The 23,964-nt window shown below is 37.2% G+C and overlaps 1 protein-coding gene across 12 annotated transcripts in view; it reads right to left on the reverse strand.

The window, feature by feature from the left end:
- Window positions 1–9,953, reverse strand: part of MYBPC1 (myosin binding protein C1) — an 89,436-nt gene extending 79,483 nt beyond the window's left edge. For all 12 annotated transcript variants that reach the window (XM_066356760.1, XM_066356771.1, XM_066356729.1 and 9 more), the window contains exon 1: window positions 9,835–9,953. In XM_066356760.1, the coding sequence (XP_066212857.1) occupies window positions 9,835–9,859 (25 nt within the window). In that variant the 5' untranslated portion in view covers window positions 9,860–9,953. The remainder of the gene's footprint in view (window positions 1–9,834) is intronic.
- Window positions 9,954–23,964: the final 14,011 nt, after the last annotated feature.

Below are 23,964 nucleotides of genomic sequence, written 5' to 3' on the forward strand. Positions count from 1 at the left end.
GCAATTACATTTTCTTATTGCAATAATGGAGACAAAAGGACAACGTTGTCTGGTACCACCCCTCTTATTCAGACAACAGCTGCTGGGCTAGCAAATTAAAAGGGTTTCCCAGGGCAAAATGGATTTGTCTCAAGCTCCTCAAGCCCTGCAAGCTCTAAACTTTTAAGAATTCTAATGCTTTACTCAAGAAAAGCTCCTCACCCAGGTCCTCAAACAGTCTGAGAACCGGGAGGGACTAGGGAGAGGCAGGCCAGGTAGGTGCCCAGGGAGCAATTTTTAAGGACCCACTCACTCACAGGTGCTGGCCTTGCATTTGCACAACCCTAAGAGTGAGAGCCTCCTTAAAAGTGGTGCCTCAGACGCATCTTAACATTGGGTAGTGCAGCCCTACTCAGCCAGATTAAGGGTCTGGTCTAGGATCCAGAACAAACAACAATGGGAAGAGAAGGAGCAGCTTTACAGAGACTGACAAAAGCAATAAAAGACAGCAGCCTCCCAGCAAAGGCTGAAGCAGGAAAGCTATAAAAAATTAGACACGGCCCTGGCCGGTTGGCTCAGCGGTAGAGCGTCGGCCTAGCGTGCGGAGGACCCGGGTTCGATTCCCAGCCAGGGCACACAGGAGAAGCGCCCATTTGCTTCTCCACCCCTCCGCCGCGCTTTCCTCTCTGTCTCTCTCTTCCCCTCCCGCAGCCAAGGCTCCATTGGAGCAAAGATGGCCCGGGCGCTGGGGATGGCTCTGTGGCCTCTGCCTCAGGCGCTAGAGTGGCTCTGGTCGCAACATGGCGACGCCCAGGATGGGCAGAGCATCGCCCCCTGGTGAGCAGAGCGTTGCCCCCTGGTGGGCGTGCCGGGTGGATCCCGGTCGGGCGCATGCGGGAGTCTGTCTGACTGTCTCTCCCCGTTTCCAGCTTCAGAAAAATGAAAAAAAAAAAAAAAAAAAAAAATTAGACACAAATTTAAATAACATGAGCCTGTCTAATACAAAAGCAAATAATTTGGGTTCTTGGATATCACATGGTACAAGAATTGATATCTATAACTTAAGACAAAGTTAAATTATATGCATTGTACTTTGCTTTTAAAAGAGCAAGGAGTAATATATATTACATTTAGGCATGTTTCTATCCACATTGTTTGAAATAAAGTTCAAGAACAAAAATCCTTAGCTATTCAGAATGCTTCAATCAATTTCATTCATATTTATTTACTGTGGTTAAATATTGCCAAAAACTTTATTCTAAGTTTCTGAATAGAGTTTAACTGTGCATCCAGTATGTAAAATTTCAGTGGCTTATTATTCAATCTGATGGAATTTCCCTGAATCTGCAGGGATTTATTTTCCTCTCCTAGTCAACTTGTTCTTATGTCTAATTATGAATGTTTTAACTCAAGATGTTATTCCACACAGGAAGAAGATTAAAATGTGTTTAGTATTACATTGCAACAAATAGTTCTGGCTGTTAACATGGGATGGGCTGAAAATAAGGTCTTCTGCTAAGAGCTGATGACTTGTCCCTTTATCCCTATTCTTATATGCTTTAAAGTAAGAATTGAAAGAGGGAGAAATGGCATAATGGTGTGGGAAAACTTTTACTCAAATTGAAGAAGTTTAAAAATGTTGAACAGGTCAAAAGAAAATTATTGCAAAAATGATTTGATTCTTAACAATTTCCTTCTTTAGTCCCTTATCATGCCTTTCCTGGAGGTCTGTTCCTGGGCTGACCACCACCATAATCACATCACTCTCAGGTGGTTATGGGTATCAGATAAATTCCTTAAAGGCCTTGCCCCAGGGCATTGCTGGACCTCACGTTAAGTAACTTTTTAAAAATAGAGGCAGGACAGTGCCAATATCGGGTAGGGTCATAAAAATAAAATTCCACAGCAGTAAACACAGCAGCACTCAATCAATCATACACCATCCACATGTGATCGTGGAGAGTTCTTCCTGGGGTTATCTCAGAAATATTCAGACCGGAAGAAGATCCCACCAGTCAAGGGAGAAATGTTAATGTCCAACAACCCCAAGTCTGTTAACCCTCGGTGGTAGATATAGCTACATGTTCAACTGTACAGGTTGACTCCTTCATCTAAATGGGAGGAGACATGCCTCCCAATGGAACAGTGAAGAAACAACTGGTTGTCATCATCTGTCTAACAACTGGAGATTCCCCAGCTGGACATGACACATTTCAGTGGGAACACAACAGAGGTTTTGGGAATACAGAACTCTTATTTGATCCTGGGTGAGAGCTAAGATGCTTCTCCCAGGTTGAAAAAATAATCTTATGGTAGTGCTAATAATGGCTATGATAATAATAACAGCTCTTTTGGAATGTATTATAAATATTAACATGAGGTAAAGAGGTGAATAGTGGTTACTATGTAATAGTGGTTGTCATATATTGATGGAAATACCCTCAAAATTTATATCAAATGTGGGGCATTTAACACCTTTAACAGACAAGGTTTCTGAATTTGCTGCTTTAGAAGAAAAATGAAGTTCTTATTATGTGCTAAGACCTGTTCTGAGCTTTTTACTGGATTTATCTCATTTAATTCTTACAAGGACCCAGTGGGATAGGTACTATTATTATTTTCATTTACAGATGAGAAAACTGAGGCATATGAAATGTAAGTGACTCAGGACTTGGTGTGATTGGACTTTGAACCATCTAGAATAGTCTATGAATAAATAGTATACATTATTTATATCACTAGGTTTAATAATTAATATTATTTATTTAATATACACAAGAAAAAAGCCAAAATACATAATTTATGCAGAACAATTTTAAAGACATCTAACTTTAAAAATGAGAAATTAGAACAGAATTATACACATAGGCCAATTTTTAGTTATAAGCAGAGAATTCTATTCCAAGCTATATAAAATTTTGTAGAAGGCAAAAGCTGTTACCTAATAAAAGCAAAGAATTCCTGAGAAATTTAAAAATATATTTGATGTTATTTAAAGGAAAAATTAGGTGATTTTGGAGAAAAAGAAATTTAACCCAGGTTCTTATAAATGTGTAAAGTACAAGACAAAAAAATGAATAAAGTAAAATGATTAGGTCTAAATTTGACATAATATCAGACATAATTTTAGATATTGTAGTGATTTGTCAAGTAGGCCCATCAGTAGATTCCTAAGAGCATATAGAAGGGCAATTAGTCTTATCAAAGTAGATTTCAGACTTGAAAGACATAATGAAAGTCAGATTGCAGGTAGGTTTTTGTGAACTCATTTTAGAGACAGTAATAAGCATGTGGCTATGTGATCCTGGTCTTTTAGTTCCCCAAATCAACCACTTCACATGCCACTCTACTGGAATCCAAAACTTCACTTGGGAAATGCATATAGCAGCACATGAATAACTGGCCTCATGAATGGGAACCGCCTGAAATATGATTTGTTGTCCTTCTTTGTGGCTGCCCAAAACAGATGCTCTCTTTGTAAGTACATCTGGGCTTATCCATACAAAAGAAACAATATCATCGCTGGTATTTTGAGGTTGTCTTTGTGAAAAGCTCTGGGAACAGAAGCTTTATTTTCTCTGGAGATGAGACAATTTGCATACATGTAGGAAATTAACTGATAAAGTCTCTTCCTTCTTTTTCACAGTTTCCTATTCCTTAATCATTATGCTTTCAAATTTCAGGATACTGCTCTTGAATAAATAATAGCTACTTCATGATCACCCTAACTCAGAATACTGTAATTCAGTAACTACAATTCTGTGATTCTGCATATTTGAGTTTCCCCAGGGCTCAAAACCAACCAAATATGCCAGCAGAAAAGACATCTGTTCTTATAACAAAACTGACATAAAGTAAAAAAAAGGAAAGAAGACATGGCCATATCCCCTCAGCTACACACATAAAATTAAAAGTTTTCTGCTTATTTTTGATTGCTAGAGCTTTAATCCTGTTATTACCTAACACGCACAAGCATGTCTAGAGATGAGGTCTAGAATTACCACAGAAGTCACTGGCTGCCAAGGGTATTTTCTGTCTCTTAATATAGGTTTCATAGACTAATTCAGGAGAGTGCAGACAAAAATAGTAATTATTAGTGATAATAAAATACTTCTCTGTGTGTCCATAAAGAGCTTCATAATAAATTTTAAATAAAACAATCAAGAAATTTAAGCAAAATTAACAGAAATGCTTTCTAGGGCTATAAAAACAGCAGCACTTAATTTCATTTCATAGCAGCCCTTCCCCACAACTCTATGAAATTTAAAAAAATACATATATTTGTTTACAGAAGTATTGCAAAAACATTGTTTTGCCCTGGCCGGATAACTCGGTTGGTTAGAACGTTGCCCTGATGTTGCAAAGTTTGCGGGTTCCATTGCTGATCATGGCACTTACAGGAATAAATCAATGTTTCTCTCTCTCTCTCCCTCCCTCCCTCCCTCCCTCTCTTTAAAATAAATAAATTAATTTAAAAAAACATTGTTTCATATTCACTCAAGTTTTTTTTTCCATTGATTTGATAGATTGAGAGAGGAAAGGAAAGAGAGAGAGAGAGAGAGGGAGAGAGAGAGAGAGGTGGGAGAAGGGAGAAAGAGAAAAAGCATCAACTCTTTTCACTTAGTTCCATTTAATTTTGTTTTCATTGACTGCCCTGGGGGGTGGGTAGAACCTGGGACCTCGGGTCTCTACGTTAACACTTTATCCACTGAGCCACCAAGCCAGAGCATTGTTCAAGTTTCTAAAATGACCATTTCTTTATTGATTTATTTTTGTGCCCAAGCATTTTTTCTTTAAAGTGATCTCAGCCGGGGGAGTTTATTTTAATATTCATGTCAGATTCAGGAACTTTGAAATTAGTATATATTTTTAAAACGCTGTGAATTTTGTGTTCTTAAGGAGTCTAAACTAAAATGTTTCAAGGTCATGTCTCATGGAAAAAATAAGATGAGCCATTGAGAGAACAAAGGATTGTACTTGCCACAGTTTTCCCTTTCTCCTTGCTCCCTCAGACTCACAGGCGCCTCACGCCGACCTTTGTTCATTTCAGTAACTTTCTTACCCCTGACTTCGCTGCTGTTTGAAAGGTCTAGGGGAGACATCTTCTGATTTACTGGATGAGAAGCAAGGATATAATTTGTTTTTCCCAAGTTTTTTTAAAGTGATATATTTAGGGCGCTTGAGAGGAAAGAATTGGCCAGTCCTTTATTTATCTTCCTAACAGGTGCAGTCCGGACAGTCATAAAATCAGGCTACTGAAAAAGAATGATTTTGCCAAGTATTAAGTCCCTCTTGTGTTCCTTTGTCCCAGACTGTTCCTCCTTACAACCTAAAGCTCAAATCTACACTATACCTCTCCAGCACAGCATGGCAACATTCTTGCAGGGGAAAAAATATTGTGGCTGAATTCATTCATACAGCTTCTTCACACTCTGCCTGCAAATCTTTAACTTGGCCAAAATGAATCATTCAAAGTAGGAGAAGAATTGCCCTCGATAAAATGCCTCCTCCTTCTTCTTCCGTTCTTTCCCTTTCTTCCTACAAATTAACTTTTTCCTAATTTGGTGGAAAGAGACTATTTTACATATAACATGACTTTTCTAAAGACAAATTTATGTTGGTGTTTGAAATAAGCCATCCAAGTCTCACGCAGGTAGAAAGTGAAAGTCAAGGAGTAAATAGAAGAGGGAGATTTTCCATCACTATTCCTTTTCTGATGATGATTGAGCGATGCTGAGAAATAAGTAATGAATGCTGCTCTCTGTGGGGATAGTTTCAGGGCTTAGCAGTATTTTAAAATGCGATGAAATCGCTAGGGATCCAAGAAAAGAAAAGTACAGCACACAAAAAAGTCCCATGGACTTAAAAAGAGATATTCTCCATGATTGTGTCCCCATCTATTATTTCTAAAAAAAAAAAAAAAGAAAGAAAGAAAGAAAAAAAAAAGGCCAAGATAGATTAACTAGGTAGATATTGTGTGTTGATACAGCAAAAGAATCTGTAGCAGCAACAGCATGCCTTTGATTCTTGGAGTTATCAGAATGGCCCCTTAAAATTATGATCATAAATGAAACGATGTTTTTCTGTATGATTGAGTTCTCAGGAAGGTATCTCACATAAACGAGGAAGAAATTACAGTACCTCTCCCAAGGTTTTTTGAACTGTACACAAGCACCAATGAAGAACTTTTGAGCCTAACCAGGCAGTGCGCAGTGGATAGAGCATTGGATTGGGATGTGGAAGACCCAGGTTTGAGACCCCAAGGTCGCCAGCTTGAGCACAGGCTCATCTGGTGTGAGCAAAGCTCACCAGCTTGGACCTAAGGTAGCTGGCTTGAGCAATGGGTTACTCGGTCTGCTGTAGCCCCCATGATCAAGGCACATATGAGAAAGCAATCAATGAACAACTAAGGTGTCACAACGAAAAACTGACGATTGATGCTTCTCATCTCTCTCTGTTCCTGTCTGTCTGTTTCTATCTATCCCTCTCTCTGACTCTCTCTGTCTCTGTAAAAAAAAAAAAAAAAAAAAAAGAACTTTGAACTTTTTCCTGCAAGTTAAGCACATAAAATATAAAAGGGATTGATATATTGAATAATAAAAAGTGAAATTCATGTAAAACATTAACTTGGTGTTTTACAAGAAAGTTTCTCTAGTATCTTTAGATTCTGGCATTTAACAATTTCCTAAGTATATTAAGGAACCAGGCTTTTTGGTTTTAATTATTACAAATTACAGAGATAAAATTCTGAAGAATTATTTTTGGGGGGTTTAAAAGCCATTTATGGTAGTTTAAAACTATTAAAGATTCTACCACAGAAAGAAAGGCAATTGTAATAATCTAATTTCATGTTGATAAAATTGTTTTTTGACAAAAAAAGAGAAATTTTCTTTTCAGTGAAAGGATTTTTATTTTTCCACAGTAAAAACCAGGGGTAGTTGACAGTTAAGGGTTTTTAAAAACAGAGACTGTGTTGAATATATCTATAAAACCCCAGCAATTAGCTCATGGTAAGTGATCAATTAATGCTTGATACAAATAAATGTATGCACAGCATTCCGACAAACATCAAGATTCTTTTCCACATCCTCTCTCACTATTAGAATAGAATAACTTAAAATTACTAGGCTTCAGATTCTGCATGAATCCAAAGTATAAAATAGGCCTTTTACTTAGAACTCGTAGTACCAATAATATAGTTCTCAAAAGAATAAATACATAAATGACAAAGGTGGAAAGAAGGGGATGGGAAGTGGTTACTCCTTTAAAATGGTACTTTCTTTTTCCAAAAGGGGTTAGCAAGTCATCTAGAATATTTTCAAGGGTCTGAAAGAGGATTGTTGACTAATCACTTCCATTAGAGTTCCTTCTTGAAGCCCAAAGTTGCAACTGTACTTCCGCCTCCTTAAAAGATCCAGCTCTCCCAAGACCCAATGTGAAGTTCTCAGAATTAGGCCACTGTAGGTTTCGAGGCAGTTGAGAGATACATCATTTGCAACTTCAGGTGCTGAAAACTCAGCCTCTTTCAAAGAGTTGCCAGGTCCAACCTAGGAGGGCCAAACCAGTCCATGTATTCTATCAAGAGTGACAGCAAGTGGTCACGTCCTTCCTGGGCACGGTTCTCGCAGCTGGGTAAGAGAGGTAATAAGACCTTGGGGGCTGGAGGAACGCGTCCCTTGGGAATGTTTCTGCAGATTGTTTGAAATGACTTTGAAAGATTGGCTTGGAGGCAAGTTTTATTCTTGAGGCTGTTTTTCAGAGGGATGTTTACATGGAACAATACAGACCCCCCCCCCCCCAAATGAAATCAATTAGGAGAAGGTACAAGGATCAACATAGTACCTGAATTGACATAGTCCTTACCCTTTTGATGAAAACAATGTTAAACTGCTGTAATTTCCCAAGGAAGGTGAAATTTCTTTAAGAATCAGTTCTGCTAATAAGAAAAAATCCCTGTACTTCCTTAAAAGATTTTTAAATATATCAGTAACCTTCTTTTTATCTCTACTCCTTACCACCCAAATTTAAACTAACCAGAGAATCTATGAGGATAAGATTACTGTCCTGGGTAGGGGCCTCCTACACAGAATATCAACAGTGCTTTTATGGCAAAAGAAGATCATGAGAACTTTGGCATCTGTGTTGCTTTATTAAAAATATACATTTTTTTTGAAGGGGAGCTGAAGTTGAAGATACAGTTTCCTCTTTGTAGCTCTAAAATTTCATTGCCTCTAAAAGTAGCATTTATAAGATTGAGTAGTCAGACACAAAGTAAAAGTTTATTGCATCTAGCAATTAGAATAATTTAATTAGCTTCATAGGCTCTACCTCTGTCATCTTTTTTTAGTATTTCAGCTTTCTTGTCATTTTCAAGTGAGCTTTAAAATAACACATGCAAATTCATTCACTAGATACGGAATGATTAAAACAATATTCTGTTCTTAGGAAACACAGAATTCATTTCATCCAAATAAGCCTTGAAGAGGCTAGTCAAGTGACAGATCAAATAAAAAGGACACTTAATACACATGTAAATCATTTGCATTACAAATAAGACTTTAGCAGGGGTTGGACTCATTGCCTGATAGTCAGGATTAAGTTCCCATATTAATGCATGCATTTGGTGTGGTTATTTCGGGTGGAAGACTTCATCCATCAATGCCCTCCACCACTAAGTAAAGCCAACCTGTAAACTGATCACCACAGCCTGTCAACACTGGTTACTTAATTACATAAAGAAAATATATTTCAAAGACTTTTGAATATTTGGTTAGTATTTCAATGTCTAGCCTCTTTCTCAGGGTTCTTTAAAATAACGTTTAAAAACAGTTTGAAGAATTAAAAATTTTAAAAAACTAAATACTATTTTTTAACTTTTATTTGCAGAAGTGAAAAATAAAAATTCAGTGAACACTAATGAAAGTTAATATGAATAAAATAGTATTTTAGCAGATGTTTCCATTACAAATTTAATAGTACCTGTGTTGTTAATTTGTGCTTTTTATTAGTCATTTTAGCAATTTTTAATTTCAATTTATTTGTTATTAATTAGTAGTTTCAAAACCTTGATTTTTTTTCTAGAAAGGAGAAACATTTCTTTTAATGAAGAAGTATTTCTTCTAATGAAGAATATTTTCATATTTTCTGTTTAATTATTTTTAAAAGGTGACATATTATGACATTATGTACAATAAGACTCATTAAAGAACAGAGTCTGTCACTGATATTCAAAGATATTCTCTTTTATCCAGGTGTTTGATTTTCTTTCCATGCAAGAATTTAATCACATGATAACTAACGAAACTGCAAAGCACTGATAAAAGCAAAAAATGCTGGCATCTGTATATTCAAAATGTCTTTGCAGGAAAAAAAAACATAGCCAATTTGGAAATACTGTCACAAAATTCTTTTTTGAAATCCGAATCAAATTTATTAACCATTTAAAAAAGCATTCCAAGTCCCCCTCACATTCACACAAATTGCAAATACATGGTTAAAAAATCTGTGATTCAACCTAAGAAAATACTCTTAAAAATGCAACCTGCTCACAATGAGCAATTCACATCCTTAAATTTTACTTTAAGGATCCCTTATAATTGAATGATAAAGTTATAATTTGAAACTTCCAGTAAATATTCCTTCTTAAACTATCATTATCAATATTTTCAAGTTGGTATACACTTCCTATATTTTTTCTCTGTTTTTTTTTTTATTCTCTAGGATATTTTCCCAAAATCACAGTGATTCTTTTATTTTTATAGTCTATTTAAGAAATAGGATTTGTTTAAAAATAAATGCCAAAATAAACACACTTTATTAAAAAGTACAACAAAAAGATTTATGGGTGAGTCTTACCCTCCTTCTTAGTGGGTTCTGGCATGGCCACAATAAACTGTTATTCTCCAAAGAGTTTGCTCCTCTCCAACAGTAGTTGACAGAAACCCCACGAGCAGTCGAGAGATGGTGCAGGTCAGTGTGACAAGCAGTTGGGGAGAAATCCAGCGCTTTTGTACCGCCTCTGAACATCAATCATGTGGCACCGCCCCTTCTTCAGCACAAGGATGCTGGAACTTGACAGCTATGAGGACCTTTCTCACATCTGTTGTCTGCACTCTGCTCTCTCGCCTACTGGAAGGAATCTCCTGTCCATCTCATGTGGCTGATGAGAACACCTCTAACTTTCTAAATTCAGCAGCCTCGTGCTCCTTCTTACTCTTTTTTCCCCCTGTCTAACAGAGGCTTGGGTAGACAACGGAGTGCAGAAAATTTGCCAGATGCTAAAAAATTAAATTAAAAATTATAATCTGTGAATTCAAAACACACCTTAATTTTTATGAAGATTATAAAGAAAAATCCCTGAATTAAGATAACTGTATGCTCCTATTAGATTTTTTTTGTCAGTTCTTAATTGTTAGATATCTTTTTAAAATAATATAGTAATGTTAATTTGAAAAGCCAAATTTCTATGTTGAATATCTTCTCTGTTTTTATCCTCCAAGACTAGCAAAGGTTTCTATTAAGAAATACTTAGCCTTTACATTTTCTCAAGACACATCCTTTAAAAAATGACATGGCATATAAAAGAATGAAGGTGGGACACAAAATTGAGACTCATAGACATGGATAAGAGTGCAGTGGTTATGGGGGGGGAGGGGAAGAGAAGAGAGGGAGGGGTGGGGAGTGGGAAAGAGCATAAAGAAAATAAAATAAAAGGTGAGGTGACCAAGGACAATTTGACTTTGGGTGAGGGGTATACAACATAATCAAATGTCAGAATGATCTGGAGATGTTTTCTCTGAATCTATGTACTCTAATTTATCAGTGTCACACTGTTGTCTAAATAAAACTTAAAAAAAAGAATGAGGGGCCCTGGCCGGTTGGCTCAGCGGTACTGCGTCGGCCTGGTGTGCGGGGGACCTGGGTTCAATTCCCGGCCAGGGCACATAGGAGAAGTGCCCATTTGCTTCTCCACCCCCACCCCCTCCTTCCTCTCTGTCTCTCTCTTCTCCTCCCGCAGCCAAGGCTCCATTGGAGCAAAGATGGCCCGGGCGCTGGGGATGGCTCCTTGGCCTCTGCCCCAGGTGCTAGAGTGGCTCTGGTCGCGGCAGAGCGACGCCCCGGAGGGGCAGCGCATCGCCCCCTGGTGGGCAGAGCTTCGCCCCTGGTGGGCATGCCGGGTGGATCCCGGTCGGGCGCATGGGGGAGTCTGTCTGGCTGTCTCTCCCCGTTTCCAGCTTCAGAAAAAGAAAAAAAAAAAAAAAAAAAGAATGAGGGAATGATACACACTGTCACATGGATGAGCTTGAATATATTGTACTAATGAAAGAAACCAGACACAAAAGATCACATACAACTCCATTTATGTGAAATGCCCGCGATACTCAGAAAGTCGATTAGGGGTTGCACGGGGTAGGAGAGGCAGAACTGGGAGTGACTGCTAATGGGCATGCAGTTTCTTTCAGGGATGATGGACATGGTCTGGACCTAGATCATGGTGATGGTCGAACTACTTTGTGAACACATTAAAAACCACTAAACTGTACATTTAAAAATATACAGGGCATGGGAAAAGAAAGGCAAACAGACCAGTAGCCCTTGTTTTGTTTCAAGATAGCAGACAGACACACAAATCTAACTCAAGATATTGGTAGACAGTGTCATATTTGCCTCCTTCCTCCCAAAACTCTCCTGGAACTGATGGAGAACTATGAACTACCAACTGGTCAAACTGAAAGACACCTTACTTTCTTTGTCCCCATTCATGGCACCTCAGAGACTGAGACTAAAATTAGTTTATACAAAAAGACTCTTTGAGTGCCTTTACTGTTATGTATTTTCAAGATTATTCTCAAGAGACTTTGATTTGTACTGAGCCAGCCACACTGTCTCATTTAATTTCCCTTGTGGCTGAGAGCGCAGCTGGTCAGTCTTAGCTCTACCAAACTCTGTGCCAAGGCTAACTTTTCATATAAGGATGGAAACTCAACTTAGAACTCAATAGCATCATGCTTTAGCTATGTGGGGGGAGGGGCAGAGAGCTGTCAGGAAGGTCAATGAACATCTTCTACAAAGAAGGCCTTTTCTCAACAACGTAAGTCCACTGATCCCATTGTTTTGCTTTTAAAAATATTTCTTTGCTTTTAGATACTAAACATCAGCCAGGAAACAGCATATTCTGTAATACAAAGTTAGATGTGCCTTGAAAGAACAAAAATCAACCCCCCTCCCACCGCGATTATCACGAGAGGACCAATTAATAGATGAAACAAGCTAAAGAACCTAGATCTGAAGTCAGACCCTTGGATTCTATTTCTGGACCATCATTAGTCAGCTGAGTCACTCTAAGAAAGACAAGTGGTCTTTCTAAGCCTCAGTTTCCTTTTGTGTAAATTGAGAGGTGCATCAAAATGACCTCCGAAGTCCTTTCTAGATTTAACACTGTGATTCTATATGGGTAGTGATTCCTAAAAAGGAATCATTTCTTCAGCATTCCCAGCACACTGAATACCATATATGAAATGGACATAAGGACTAAGTGTCACATTGCAGAAGAATGTTTATAGTGATGGGCAGATTTCACACATGCCACAAAAGAGGTGCCATGCCATCATTGGCCTCTGCAGAAACTCTGTTGGGTTTTTAACACACTGATCATTTTACTGGAGTGAACAAGTGCCAGGAAATATTGCAACCCATGAAGAAAATATTTCATGACCTGGGGGACTTTTTGGTAATAAAGAATTTGATTGTAAAAGGACAAAATCTAATTGGAGGAATTGAAAGTATGAACAAATTCTAGGATAAATGGTTGCAGAGTGTATTAGATGGCTAAAGTGATTTTTTAAATTAAAATAATAAGTAGACATGTGTAATTTCCCAGGATTGTATTGTTTTAGGAGCATATAACCCATATTTTAGAACTTATATATCCACGGAGAAGGTTGCAAACCCTTTATCTCCAACAACACTCTCAGGGGGGTGAGGGAAATGGACAACAGGGTACTTCTTTTTTCCTACCTTTTAAGTGGGTATTTTTCCTCCTCTGTGTTATTTAGAACTAGATTTGGCTGAATATAGCGTGAACCCATAGAATAACAATTAATGAAGATACAAGTCTTTCTCGATCACATAAAGAAAGTCCAAAAGTAACTAGTTAAGAGTCATTATAGTGGTTCCACAGTGTCATCAGAAATCCCTGTTCCTTCGTCCTGCTCTACCATCCTTCAGATAACCTCATGGTCTAAAATGGCTGCTAATGCTCATGTCATTACAGTGACATTCCAGGCAACGGAAAAAGAGAAAAAAGAGGACTCATTTTCTCCATTTTAAGGAACTTTCTTTGAAATCCCACACAAAACATCTAGTATATGCCACTGGCTAGAACTTGATAATAGCGCCAGATCAGGTTACAACAGGAGCTAGGAAATATAGTCTTTTATTCTCAGTGGTAGTGGACTTCTGTTACCAAAGAGAATAAAGAGAATGAATGTTGGATAAGCAAGTATCAATCTCTGCCAGAGCTTTCCAAATAAAGACATTAATGTTCCCTGTACCAACCGAAGAGTGCAGAGAGGTACAAATAATATGCCTCACCCTCTCCCTAATCTTATCCTTGCTCCAAAGTATGAATCATTGTCAAAATTTCCTCAATATTCATATATACACAAATATATGTTCATATGTAGGAAGTTCCTCATCTACATTACTCTTCAACTTGCTTTTTCCATTTAACGTGTCAGATACATAGACATCCTCCATGTAATATGTATGTTTTATGTATTTATGTATATATACTTTTTAAGTAACTGAATAATAATCATTCATGGTATAGGTGCACCATAATGTGCCATGTATTCTCAATTATTTCTCTTTTGATGGACGTTTAGGTTGTTTCCAGTGTTTTGCCACAACAGTTTAATACTGCAATGAACATTATAGACTATAACCTTATATACATATATATTATATTAATTGGATAGATTATTGAAAATGAGCTTGCTGGTGTAGATGCATAGTTTAAATCTAAATAGATTTCTTGCTAGATTACATTCCTAAAATGTTGCCTACTTAACAGGTCAATCAGCACTGTACAAGATTTCCTGTTTTCTCATAACCTGGAAGGTATTTTTAAAAAGTTGTCAACTTCATGGAATTAGAAATGACTGCTCATTATTTGTGTTTCCATTTTTACAAAGGTTAAGCAACATAGCATGTTTATTGATGATTTATGTTTTTCTTCTTTCATTGCTTTTTTTTTTTTTTTTTTTTCATTTTTCTGAAGCTGGAAACAGGGAGAGACAGTCGGACAGACTCCCGCATGCGCCCGACCGGGATCCACCCGGCACGCCCTCCAGGGGGCGATGCTCTGCCCATCCTGGGCGTCGCCATGTTGCGACCAGAGCCACTCTAGCGCCTGGGGCAGAGGCCAAGGAGCCATCCCCAGCGCCCGGGCCATCTTTGCTCCAATGGAGCCTTGGCTGCGGGAGGGGAAGAGAGAGACAGAGAGGAAGGAGGGGGGGTAAATGGGCGCTTCTCCTGTGTGCCCTGGCCGGGAACCGAACCCCGGGCCCTCCGCACGCTAGGCCGACGCTCTACCGCTGAGCCAACCGGCCAGGGCCTGTCATTGCTTTTTTAAAAAACACTTTATTTATTAGTGATATTAACTGTTTTTAACATGTATTTTAAACAACTCTCCTTTTTTGCCTTTTTGATTTTGTGATTTTTTTTCCATAATAGAGTTTAAAATTGTTCATTCAAATCTATCACCTTTCTCTCTATGGTTTCTAAATTTTCTGTCTTACTTAGAAATGTCTTTCCACCGAGGGTTATTCAAATATGCTCATAATTTTTTCCAAATATTTCTAAATACTTAAATATTTTTATTGTGTGAATTAGAAGTTCTAATTTATTTAGCCCCTGCCCCCCCCCCAGCCCCTCACTTAACAGAAAGTCATGCCAGCACCATTTCTCTGTTATTTACCAAGGCTTGAAATGTAACCTAGGGCTTAAATTCCCACATAAATTTGAATCTATAGATGCAGTGTTCATTTTTCACTCATCAATGTGTTTATCTTTACCCAGCATAATACTTTGGGATTAACTAGCTTTACATTAAGTTTTCTTTAAATTAAATTTTTTGAGGTCACACTGGTTAACAAAATTATAGGTTTATAGGTGCACAATTATATAGGTTTCTGGTGCACAATTTTACAACACAACTTCTCTGCACTGTATTGTGTTCACCATTCCAAGTCAAGTCCCCATCCATCACCATTTACATGCCTTATGCCTGCCTCTTTATATTAGGTCTTAATATCTAGTACGGCAAGTCCCTCTCTATGGTCGTTAATTTTTCAAAAAATTTTTTGCAGTTCTCCATTTATATTGTTCCTTATAAACTTCAAATATATTTTGTCAGTTCCTGTCACCTTCTTCCAACACAAAGAATATTCTATTAAAATTATATAAATTGTCAGGTATTGATTTATAGGTGATTGTCTTTTGATAATATTAATCCTTTTCATCTAGAAATATAGTATGTTTCCCAAGTCAGATATTGTTTTATAGTTATTAATAACACTTTATAATTTTTCAATTAAAATTCTATACCATTAGCATTAAATTTGTGCCTCTTCATTTTATAGTTTTTGTTATTATTTCAAATGGAATTATTTTCTCCATTTCCATTTCTATCTGATTACTAAGAGCATGAAGAAAAGCTATAAAGTTATTTTTATAATTATTTTATATCCAGCCACTTAATCAAATTATTTTTTAGTTCAAATAGGATTTTTAGGAAGGTCATTGGGATTTATTTACTATATAACTGTGTAATTACATAATATGGAAAAATGATAATTTTGGATTTAAAAAAATTTTCAATATCTTAATTTTTTTTATTACATTAGCTAGAAGCTCAAATATAATGTTATAATAGTGTGCAGGGTGGATCTTTCTCTCTTGATCTTAATTTTAATGAAACTGGATCCAGCTTTAAAGTTAAATGTGATATTCGATAGTAATTTGTAGTAAATACTCAACCATTTTAGGTGGTTTTTCTTTATTTCTATTTACTGTTTACTAGTAATGACTACTGAATTTATCAAATGTATTTTTGTATGCATTGTTGTAATCAATTATTTGTCTTCTTTTATTTGCTTATAAAATGAGTTACAGTATTTTGAAAAATTGTCAAATGTCAGACAATTCTTCCCTTCTTGGTAATAATCCCATATTGTTACAGTGTATGTTTTTATTATTTATTAATAGAATTCTGGATTCATTTGTAAATATTTTAGTTTATATATTTTTGCATTTATATATTGATGAAATTATTCTATAAATTCTTTCTTATACTATTTTTATCATATAAGTTATGTTAGTGTCATAAAATTGGCTATAGATACTTGCATCTTTTTCTAATATTTAAAATAGTTTGAATAACAGGAAAATGTTTTCTTTGAAGATAACTAACAATTATAAAACCATCTGATCTGATCCATTTTTAAATCATAAATCTTTAAGGATATTTCCAATTTCTTTTTTAAACTTTGAGATAGTCAAGATTTATACTTCTTTTTAAGTTAACTTAAAAAATTATTTCCATGTAGATTTAGTAAGAATATTGTTGCACACAGTGTTTTATTTTAATTTTTAATATGTGGTATGAATGTGATTTTATGCCTCATTTTTATTCCTAATAAATATTTTTATTTTCTCTCTTTCTCTTACTATATTTTTGCAAAGCACATCTATTTTTATTGGTGATTTGAAAGAACCAATTTGTGGGTTTATTATCATTTCTTCTCTAACTTCTTTTGGTCAAATATTTTTCTATGTTGAAGATTTAACTTAGATGTTATTGTCAATTTAGGACTATATATAGCTGCATCCCATAAATTTTTGATAAAACATACCAACTTTTTCATTAGTTTATGAATAATCTTCAGTTTTTGTTTTAATTTCCTATTGATCCAGGAGATATTTAAAAAGAATTTATTTCTTAATTTACAAGGAATCAAGATTTTATTTTTTAAATTAATTTTTTAGTAAGGTGAAATTTACAACATACAAAATCAACCATTTTAAAGTGAACAATTCAATGGCATTTTGTAAGTTCAGAATGTTGTATAACCACCACCACTACTACTTCCAAAACATTTTCATCACCCTGAAAGAAATCCTGGTACCCAGTAAGCAGTTAATCCCCATTTACTCCCCTCGTATCAGACCCTGGTAACCAGCAATATGTTTCCTGTCTCTGTGGGTTTACCTATTCTGGATATTTCCTATAAATGGAATCATTCAATAAGTGACCTTTGTGGCTAGGATATTCTGTCTAATACTGAATTTATTTTTTAACAGTAAATAATACTCAACAGTGAATAAATAAACAAATAGGGAAAAAAGCATTTCCCATGTAACATGTATTTTCAATAAAAGATTATTTTGGGCCCTGGCCGGTTGGCTCAGTGGTAGAGCTTTGGCCTGGCGTGCAGGAGTCCTAGGTTCAATTCCCAGCCAGGGCACACAGGAGAAGCGCCTATCTGCTTCTCCACCCCTCCCCCTCTCCTCTCTGTCTCTCTCTTCCCCTCCCGCAGCCAAAGCTCCATTGGAGCAAAGTTGGCCCGGGTGCTAAAGATGGCTCCATGGCCTCTGCCTCAGGCACTAGAATGGCTCTGGTTGCAACACAGCAATACCCCAGGTAGGCAGAGCATTGCCCCCTGGTGGGCATGCCAGGTGGATCCCGGTCAGGCGCATGCGGGAGTCTGTCTGACTGCCTCCCCATTTCCAGCTTCAGAAAAATACAAAAAAAAAAAAAAAAAAAAAAAAAGATTATTTTGTACTTAATAATTATCAGTTAATAATATATTTTAAGTTATTTTAATCAATTATGTACAAATAATACTTGTAACAACAACTTAATTCCAAATTCACTTTAACACTGCAAAGCCTTGTAATCACAGGAAAAAAAATACTTCTAAAAAATTCTATTTAGGCTCTGGCTGGTTGGCTCAGTGGTAGAGTGTCAGCCAGGTGTGTGAAAGTCCCAGGTTCAATTCCCAGCCAGGGCACACAGGAGAGGCGCCCATCTGCTTCTCCACTCTTCCTCCTCTCCTTTCTCTTTATCTCTCTCTACTCCTCCCACAGTTAAGGCTCCATTGGAGCAAAGTTGGCCTGGGCATTGAGGATGGCTCCATGGCCTCCACGCTAAAATGGGCGCTAGAATGGCTCCGATTGCAACAGAGCAATGGCCCAGATGGGCAAAGCATCACCCCCTAGTGGGCATGCAGGGTGGATCCCGGTTGGGCACATGTGGGAGTCTGTCTCTCTGCCTCCCTGCTTCTTACTTCAGAAAAATACAAAAATATAAAATCTTCTCTTTATATATCTTTTGAGGCAGAGAAATATATGTAAGATGGAAAAAATTTTTAAACATTAAAGGCAAGAAATTATATGAAATGGAATTAAAATCCTTTGAGGTAAATAGAATCTAAATATTTACTCAGGGAGAAAGGGAATAATGTTAAATTTCCAGATGTTAGAAAGAACTTATTTATACCTTTAATATGTTATGCTAGGCATAATAGCACTATGATATTTTTATTCCTTGGGAGACATTTAAAATTTTGAGGTTACAATATTATTGTTATTTTTAATACCAACTCTTACAGAAGGCTAGAAATAACCTTTTTTTGCAGATATTTAAGTTTATAATAGAAGATGTTAAATATCAATTTGAAAATGTATAAAGGTTATCCAAAAACATTTTTTGGAAGATGTATTAGTCAGTTCAGGCTACCATAAGAAAATACCATAGACAGCTTGTCTTTTTGTTTTTTCATTATCATTTTCTTTTTTTTAGCAATTACTTTTTTATTAACTAATTTATTGGAATAATACCAGTTTGCAAAATCATGCAGGTTTCTAATGCACAACTCAATGAAACACCCTCTGCACACCACATCACGTGCCCTCTGCCCCAAGCAAAGTCTCTTTCCACTCCCATTTCCCCCTCCCCTACTTTTGCCCACCTCCAGCTACCCTCACCCCCTTTCCCTCTGGCTACCACCACACTGTTGTCTGTGTCTATATGCTATGTGTATATGTTTTGAGCTAATCTCTTCATCTTTTATCATCCAGTCCCCCTTTCCTTCCCCCCCGACAGCTGTCAATCTGTCCTATGTGTTCATGCCTGTTTCTATTCTGTTCATCAGTTTATTTTGTTCATTAGATTCCACGTATAAGTGAGATCATATGGTATTTGTCTTTCTCTGAGTGGCTTATTATTTTTAGCATAATAATCTCCAGGTTCATCCATGCTGTCACAAAAGTTTAGATTTCCTTCTTTTTCACAACCGACTAGTTTTCCATTATATAAATATACCACAGCCTTTTTATCCATTCATCTACTGATGTGTATTTGGGGTGTTTCCAGATCTTGGCTATTGTAAATAACACTGCAATGAACATAGGGGTGCGTATATTCTTTCAAGCTAGTGTTTCAGGATTCTAAAGAAATATTCCCAGAAGAGGGATTGCTGGGTCAAAATGTAGTTCTACTTTTAATTTTTTGAGAAAACTCCATACTGTTTTCTACAGTGGCTGCATGAGTCTGCATTCCCACCAGCAGTGCAGGAGGGTTCCCTTTTCTCCACATCCTCGCCAGCACTTGTTGGTTATTGATTTATTGATGTAAGCCATTCTGGCAGCTGTGAAATGATATCTTATTGTGGTTTTGTGGTTTTAATTTGCATCTCTCTGATGATCAGTAATGTTGAGCATTTTTTCATGTTTATTGTCCATCTGTATGTCCTCTCCTTTTTAAAATTGGATTTTTGTCTTCCTGGGATTGAGTTTTATCAGTTCTTCATAAACTTTGGATATTAACCCCTTGTCAGATGAATTGGAGAATATGTTTTCCTATTATGTTGGTTGTTTTATCATTTTATTGATGGTTTCTTTTGTTGTGTAAAAGTTTTTTAGTTCGTTGTAGTCTCATTTGTTTATTTTTTCCTGTTTCTCTTGCTCAAGCAGATACATCGGCAAAAATATTGCTATGAGAGATATCTGAAATTTTATTGCCTCTTTTAAGTCTTTTCTTTTAGAATCAAATTTAAGTCTTTCATTCATTTTGAGTTTATTATTATGGATGGTGTAAGCTGGTGATCTAGTTTCATTTTTATGCATGTACTTGTCCAATTTTCCCAACAACATTTATTGAAGAGACTTGGACAGGGTGTCTTCAACAAGAGAAATTTATTTTTCATAGTGCTGGAGGCTAATAATCTGAAATCTGAGTACCAGCGTGGTTGGGTTTGGGTTAGAGCTCTCTTCTGGACAGACAGAGAGCAATTTTCTCAGTGTGTCTTAACATGGCAGAGAGAAACAGAGAAAAAACCCTGAATGCCTCTTAGAAGGGACACTAAATCCATCAAGAGGATATTACCCTCATGACTTCATCTAAACCTAGCTACCATCCAAAAGCCCCATCTCCAAATACCTTCACACTGAGGTTAAAATGCAACATATGAATCTGAGAGATGACAAAATTCTGTTCATAGCAAAATGTATGTGAACAAAATAGCATAAGGGATTTGTTTAGATGGTAAGTTTCAAAAGAAGACAATAATCAGTAAGGAAGAGGCTCATGGATCTGCTTTCCACCCCACCCCTGCTTTCTCTCTCTTCCTCTCCTGGGCCCCAGTGGAGATGGGGAGACTTGCCCCAAGATTCTGCTCCCGGCCCTTTGCTTTCTGTGTACATTTTCTCCCTTGGTGAGCTAATCTCTCAGGTTCTCAGCTATTACTGTGGCAGGGACTTCCACAACCCATCTCTGACCTTGATCCCCAGTTTCACTTCTGAACCTACAATGTATATTGAATATTAAAAAGTTGACCAGTTAAAAATGGTAACAATTGCTAAAACTGTTATAGTTCCTTCAGTTTCTTTCTTATGCATATATTGTGAAAATTTTTGAGCTTTAACTAAGCTGTGAAAAGCAGTGGTCCAGGATCCAAGATGAAATTAGTTTAAATACAAAAGAAAGCAGGCTGCTGAGTAATTTAAAATTTGAAACCTGACCCCACATTATCACTTACAGTCTTAGGTCTACCAATTCTCCCAGCCATAACTGGCCTCATAGTAAATGATAAAAGAAGGAACAAGTAAAGAAAGTGGTGAAGGTTTGGTGAATCTGTAAAATTTTAGACGGTGAATTTTGCCGCTGTGTGTGTGTGTGCCAAGTTTGTTCTATGTACACTTACAGCAACCAGGACAGTGATGTTTCCACCCGTGACATTATAAGTTGACATTATGAATAACTGATCTTTAAATTTAGCAATTCAATGAATGGATGGTGGTAAAACTGAAGACATTTCCCCAAACAGTCTATGGAAATCCATTGTATGTTTTAAAAGCCTTCTTCACAAAATGTTTCTGGACTCATCATTCTTAAAATGAAAAAAGAAAGGAATGCGCCTTTCTGACATTCCTTAGTGTGACTTTGAATTTTCTCTCACACCAACTACAAGTTCATACTGGAAGCCTTGCAAGCTATCAATAGAACTCTGCTCACCCGCCTTATTTTAAAACTGAAGCATGTTAAACCCTCTAAGCCGCTCCTCATAAGACATGCCCTTCATCTCCCAAATTAGTCCTGGTGCCTTTGCTGGACCCCTTCCAAGACTCAGATGTTCCTTTAAGCTTCATGTCCTACCACACACCATCAAGTGGGCTATCAGCAGTGAAAGTTCCTTTGCCTTACTGTTTCCTTTGATTTATGGACCCTAACAATGTTCAGCCTCCATATCATCTACTCTATGCTCATAACGCTTATTGGAATAAGCCAGACTTTTCCAAATTCTGATAACTATAGATGACATGTCCGATAAATTCATTTTTTTAAATTTTATTTATTCATTTTAGAGAGGAGAGAGAGAGAGAGAGAGAGAGAGAGAGAGAGAGAGAGAGGAGAGAGAGACAGGGGGGAGGAGCTGGAAGCATCAACTCCCATATGTGCCTGTCCAGGCAAGCCCAGGGTTTCGAACCGGCGACCTCAGCATTTCCAGGTCGACGCTTTATCCACTGCGCCACCACAGGTCAGGCCCGATAAATTCATTTTTAATAAGACACTAAAAAACAAAAGAAAAGAAAAACAAAGTACAGTGTAACTCAGAGGTCCTTGATCTTGACCTGTCATTTCGCATCTGTAGGTCTTTGTTTCTACCCTTTCCTGCAGATGAAGCAGCTTTACTTCCCATCATTGGGGGCTCCGAACCTGATCCATTTTGAAAAGGTAATCTCAAAGGTGACTTTCTCTGCAAAGTCTTCCCTAATGTTCTAGTTTGAAATGATTTGACTTCTCTGAATGCTTTATAATATACTCCCCGCATAGTTAAAGCAGTCTGTTTATTTCTTATTGTTCTTATTTATGCATTTAATTGTTTAAACCAGATCTCAACCTGGCAACCTATAGGAGCTAAATCCAGTTTGGCAATGATTTTTGCTTGGCCCACACACTTGTTTTGGTTAAAAAAAAGAAAAAAGAAAAAAATATATATATACATACATACACAAAAAGCATACAATATGTGTATATCTGGCATTTCTTGGAAATACTGTGTCCAGGTAGAAACAATAAGTGGGAGCTCAACAAAACCCACCCCAGTTTGTTTCTTGGGCCACTTCATTCATTTGGGCTAAATGCCTAGCCCAGGTGTGCATTTGAGTTTGAGTTACTTAGTCTACATTATAGTATTCTAAAGGCAGGGTCTTGTCTTAATCATCTTTAACAGCCTGTAGCAAGCAGGTAGTTGCAAGTAGTTGTGGCTGAAAAAAAAATATATGTCCATGGATTGAGAGGCAAGTATTTCTTTTATTTTTTTAAGTGACCTTGAGGTTATAACCAGTTCCTCCCATTCTCATTCCATCATAACATTGCTTGACATTTCTCAGTAAGTATCACTTATCTTCCATTATGTGTTGAAAGCTTGGAGATACAAAACAAACAAGTGTGGCACCTTGCCCCTCCCTATAGGGCAGTGGTCCCCAATCTTTTTTGGGCCACGGACCCGTTTAATGTCAGAAAATATTTTCACGGACTGGCCTTTAGGGTAGAACGGATAAATGTATCACGTGACCGAGACAAGCGTCAAGAGTGAGTCTTAGACTATGTAACACAGGGAATCTGGTTATTTTTTAAAAATAAAACATCGTTCAGACTTAAATATAAATAAAACAGAAATAATGTAAGTTATTTATTCTTTCTCTGCAGACCGGTACCGAAGGGCCCACGGACCAGTACCAGTCCGCGGTCCGGGGGTTGGGGACCACTGCAATAGGGAACTATTTGAGGTAACAAGAAATAAACACATGGAATAATTTGTGAGTAGTATGTCATTATAATTTCAAGGCAACACAGCAAAGTGTTTAACAGATGAGATGCTGGAGTCAGACGAAGTTGGGTTTATACCTTGGCTCTGTATTTAGAATCTTGTCATGTTGGGTAAATTCTTTAACCTTCTGAGCCTTAGTTCCTAAATCTTGCACTGGCCCCTTTCAAGATCTAGTCTGAGACAATAGTCATATTTGCCTCACAGAGACACGGAACGGTTAAATGAACTAACACACGTGAAGTCTTGGTATAGCATCTGGCCATGTCGAGTGCTCTCTAAACGGGGAGGGGTTTTTATTGACAGCCAGATGATCCAGAATCATCTCTAGTGCATCCTAGAACATCTAGTCAGCATACAAATTTCACCAAGCCCTGTTTCCCATCAGTCCATATTATCAATCAGTCTGCTATATGCTACTAAAAATGGCTGCTTAATATTCAGAGCTTACGTCTATGTGTGATCTCTGACTCTGTGTGGGGGTGATAGAAAAGATTAGTTTGTCACCAGGAGTCTTTTCACGCTGTGAACATGTAAAGGCCAGCCCCTGGTCTGCAGCTGCAGTTGCTATTTGCAGCACCGGGGCCTCTGA

Source organism: Saccopteryx leptura, chromosome 1 (genome assembly GCF_036850995.1).
Source record: "Saccopteryx leptura isolate mSacLep1 chromosome 1, mSacLep1_pri_phased_curated, whole genome shotgun sequence".
In the NCBI taxonomy this organism is placed as follows: Eukaryota; Metazoa; Chordata; class Mammalia; order Chiroptera; family Emballonuridae; genus Saccopteryx; species Saccopteryx leptura.